The sequence below is a fragment of the Ptychodera flava genome, chromosome 2, assembly GCF_041260155.1.
Source record: "Ptychodera flava strain L36383 chromosome 2, AS_Pfla_20210202, whole genome shotgun sequence".
Classification (NCBI taxonomy): domain Eukaryota; kingdom Metazoa; phylum Hemichordata; class Enteropneusta; family Ptychoderidae; genus Ptychodera; species Ptychodera flava.
The window spans coordinates 9,530,062-9,534,472 of NC_091929.1; the positions used below are offsets into that span (position 1 = coordinate 9,530,062).

At 41.6% G+C, this 4,411-nt stretch overlaps 1 protein-coding gene across 1 annotated transcript; it reads left to right on the top strand.

Moving 5' to 3' along the window:
• The first annotated feature begins 221 nt into the window (after positions 1-221).
• On the top strand, positions 222-674 carry LOC139124267 (neuronal pentraxin-1-like). Its single transcript, XM_070690413.1, has one exon. It carries the CDS (start codon positions 222-224, stop codon positions 672-674), a length of 453 nt encoding a protein of 150 aa, XP_070546514.1.
• The last annotated feature ends 3,737 nt before the right edge of the window (positions 675-4,411 follow it).

Here is a 4,411-nt window from a genome sequence, read left to right on the forward strand (position 1 = left end):
ATAATATATTAAAATATCTTACGTCTATTATTCATGTTCATGTTTTAACTGCAGATGGCCAAACACTTGAGTTAACGAGTAATGATACAAATGTTAGCGTGTTGAGACCAATACCAGCTCTTTCAGCATTGACGTCATGTATCTGGGTGAAAACCAGTCAGCCTGGAGAAAGGATTGCTCTAGTGTCCTACGCAGCGTCAACCCACCATAACGAATTCGTCATGTACAGAACCTCTGGGCTCTACATCTTCGTCAAAGGAAAAAGTAAGTCCACAGACTTGAAGGTTAACGATGGCCAATGGCATCACGTGTGTGTCACATGGTCCTCAAATGGTGGCAACTGGATGTATTATGATAATGGTGCCCCATATACATCTGGATCGGGATTACAGAGTGGTAAATGCATAACCGGAGGAGGAAGTATTATGCTGGGACAAGAGCAGGACAGCGTGGGAGGGGGTTTAGACCCAAGCCAAGCTCTACTTGGTCGTATAACAGGTTTCAACTTATGGTCTAGAGCTCTCAGTGGTGATGAAGTAGCAGAAGTCTTTAAAGACTGTTCCATTGGAGGCGATGTCTTCACTTGGGATCTGTCAGACCTGACTATAACCGGCGATGTAATTCGTAGAAGCGATCGTGTTTGCGGTGAGCTTATGATATTATCAATTTCTTAGTTCTGCTGCCTGAAGTACAAAAGATTATTTGGTTTGATAAGAAGGCAACGTACAATTTAGTTTTGAAACCTATTTGAGTGATTGCTTATGTGTTTGTTGTTTGTTGATTGTTTTTATTACAAGGGCCAACAGTACAGAGTCGATCTGGAACTTTTGGCATTATTTTCATGATTTTATATTTAGATTAAAATTTGTTCATAGAAATATTCATACTTGGAGATGTTTACTCAAGTATAATTATCCACTCAGGTTTCAGTAAGACAAATAATAAACGAGTGCTGCACCCAAATATGGCCGCCTCCATACAACTAACATGACAAACAGTGTAAATGGTGCATGTACACATTTGAATCTTTACAAATACAACATGGTGCAACCTACTGGAAGGACAGGAAATGTTCACTCCACTTTGACAAAAAATCTCCGTTTTTCACATAACATGGCAAGATTTTGAAATTGGCAGGACATTTAAACTGAACAAAAATCTGGTCAATTTCTTGCCTATTCTGCCACAAGCAAACGTTATCGAGATATAGTTAATGACTACATCGTTCAATTTGCAGATTGCAATGAATATCTGTTGAAATTTGAGGTTGAACAAATTTCGCAGAGTTGCAGCTAATGGGTCTTTATGCTCCCATGTTCAAGTTGCCCAAAAGCTTTGATAATCTTAACCAATGATGCAGATGCTTTCGATAAAGAATGGCATTAGCCAGGAGTTCCTGTTAAATGGAAGTGATCTATGTCTACACTCACCATACCAACTTCAGAAATGCATATTATAACGACGACATTTATGAGCAATTAAATCAGAAGTAATTATTACCGACCAAAAATGTCAAAAGTTAGTGTTATAGCTCCTTAAAGTTCTGTCTCGAAACACCTGACATCACTTCTTGGTCTTTTGGCCAGAGGTCCATATATCTTTCTTTCATGAATTTAACTTTGTTTGTGTACCAGTTATTTACTGACGTCTGTTCTGTGCTGTTTTGCGCCATGTTTACAACTATTGTATTACGAATTCTGACCTAGTGTTATCGGATTATGGATAGGTATGATTGCGCTTTTTCTACACCAGTAAATTTGACTGTCATAAGCAGCAAAAATCATGTTGTTTTAACTACAGTACTTCATGTGTACATTTTAAGTTATTTTGATTCTTAATAATGGTGCTCTCACTGTGTTAGTTGTGATCTACAAAGTCTTAGCAGTCTAGCACTTACTGTTGATAATGATGTATAAGGAAGTGTTCAACTTCTTCAGCCCCCACCCCCGACCGAAGAAACTCATCAGTCCCTTAGCAACTTAAATATCAGCATTTTCATTTTAGAAGTAGTGCAAACAACTTCACATCTACACATCACATACTGTGTCCTATTTCTGTAGAAAAACTTAACATCACAGTACATACCCATGATTTTCTAGGCATGAATTTTCAGGTAGTATCGATTTTGATTGTTTGTCCATGGCAATTGCACTTGCACCTAACCACACATCCTAGCAAAGTTGAAAAAGTGTCATCATCAAACAATCGATCTTCAAATTTACAGCATGATGAGTATAAACGAGTAACGTACAGTTTGATAACACTGTGTTGTGCAAAATATGTGGTACATACACTTGAAATACTTTTGCCTTCTTTTGTGCATTGGGAGCCTGGCAATTTGATGGGACTTCTTATTTGTATACAAGATGAAAAGGCACTTTTAAAGTCTTTTCTGTGTGCAGTTGTTATGTGAAAAACCTAAAATTTCTGTAGTTATACACTGCTTGTTCGTCTCTTCAGGGCTATTCTTCAGCTGCTTCCTTGCACAGTATATGATGCACATAGTCCAACCACATACCTAAGTAAGCAAAAAAAATCAATGTCGAAAGGACATTCATAAACTGTATAATAAGTTAAAAGAATGACATTGTAGTGAAAAGCAAAAATTGGCCAAAAATATCACACATCTTAGAGTCTACCAAAAAACTTTAGCAAAGTCTGGGCCGTGAATAAAGACAAATTGATTATGTCATCAAATGGTTTTTCATCAAGGCCATGACTCGATAACCGATGTACATAAATAAACCATAGCATCAATGACACTTTGTTTACATTTGGTTCGATGTAGCAGACCAGTGTAAGTATACTTGACTAAGTTTACCCCTTGGAACATGCTTACCAAGTTTCAAAGCTATTGGACGAGCATTTTCAAAGAACTAAAAATTGGAAAAATTGTCCCAAACTACAATAATATGAAAATTCCACCACAATTTGAAGACACTCAACTAAGGTTGCCTCTTTGTACATGCACACCATGCTTATGCGCGCACATGAGGAAGACAAGATTTGGCATCTGCTGGCCAGCCCTTCCTATATAAAGTACAGCATCTTCGACGGTGACGTCGCAGCATACTGCTCCACAAGCCTTAGCTCATCCTTAACCACCCCGTGTATATTGGCATGAGCATCCAGGACCTCTCGAAGCTCCAAATGTACGACTCCTTCTACGGCCAGATGTAAGCCCATTACAGGGTGCAGTGCCTGCTGCTTTACATGAATGCTGACTTGCTCCTCCTCGAGGTCCAGACACAGGACGTTTACCAGGACATGGCAAGGTGCCGCCCCTTATACGACACGTCCAACTACCCACATGATCACTTCCTCTACAGCCAAGAGAACCATAAGGTGCTTGGCAAGATGAATGACGAATGCGCAGAGCGCCCTATTGCCAAGTATGTGGCCTGGGTCCCAAAATTTACTCAATCCAAGAGACCGGGGATTGGTCATCAAGAGGTCCAAGGGCGTGAAAAAGAGTGCTTGCCTGGCTCATCTGCCATAAGCAGTTCAAAGAGGCCCTCTTCAGCAGGGGGCGCTTCTGCTACATCATGAACATGCTGCGTTCCATGGGGCACCATATCTTTGAACAGCTCTTGAACAAGGTCTCTTCAACGTAGGTTTACCAGGGTTGCCGATCTCTGTCTTCAGTATTGTTTCTGCGACCATCGAGTAGACAATGGTCTGCCCTGCAAGCAAAGCCCTTTCTTTGTACAAAGTGGTAACAAGTCAATCGCACCATAAATATGTAAATATAAAAATTGAAAGGCGGTGTCCATTTGGTAAGAGAATAACGCGAAGCAGGAGCAAGAGGAGGAGAAGGATAAGGAAGGCTCATGTGGCCTGTTGCTTGGGCCATAGCCGGTGGGCGGACTGGAGGACAAGCGTGAATTTGATTTGAGTAGTACAAGCTTAGGGCTGTCAAAGTGACCCCAGCCACCCCTAGGAGAACATAACAATCGCTGTACCAAGTCTTAGAGCACGCAGCATTCAGTGCCTCTCCGGAGGAGCCACAACCGACCCTGTGGGTCACTTTCTTTTCTTTCTCTTGCTTTTTCTGCAAGCTGATCTCGGCTAACTTCTTTCCCATTTGCACTCGACCAGGGTCTTCTCTTTCTTTGGAAGCATAATCTTCATCATCTTTGCTGTGTCCGAAGGCTCCACTGCCTGTGTTTCCACAGTCTGCACTTCTGGGAATCGGTGGCCTCCACTGCACTTTCCGGCGAGGCCATCCCCGTCTATGTTAGTCCCCGGATTCTTTTGGCCCCCTGTGTTTATGTCAACGTGTTTGGTCGTGATCAGCTCTGCACCGACACCGGCGAGAACGGGTCTCCAGCATAAGTCAAGGCTCCCCAAAGCTTATTCATATCACTCCTGGTAAGGAAATCGGTGTTCTGATCATTTGAAAGCCCCTCCG

What these genes read in the sequence shown, in the direction of transcription:
- LOC139124267 (XM_070690413.1), top strand. Translation starts at nt 222, where the DNA reads ATGTACAGAACCTCTGGGCTCTACATCTTCGTCAAAGGAAAAAGTAAG.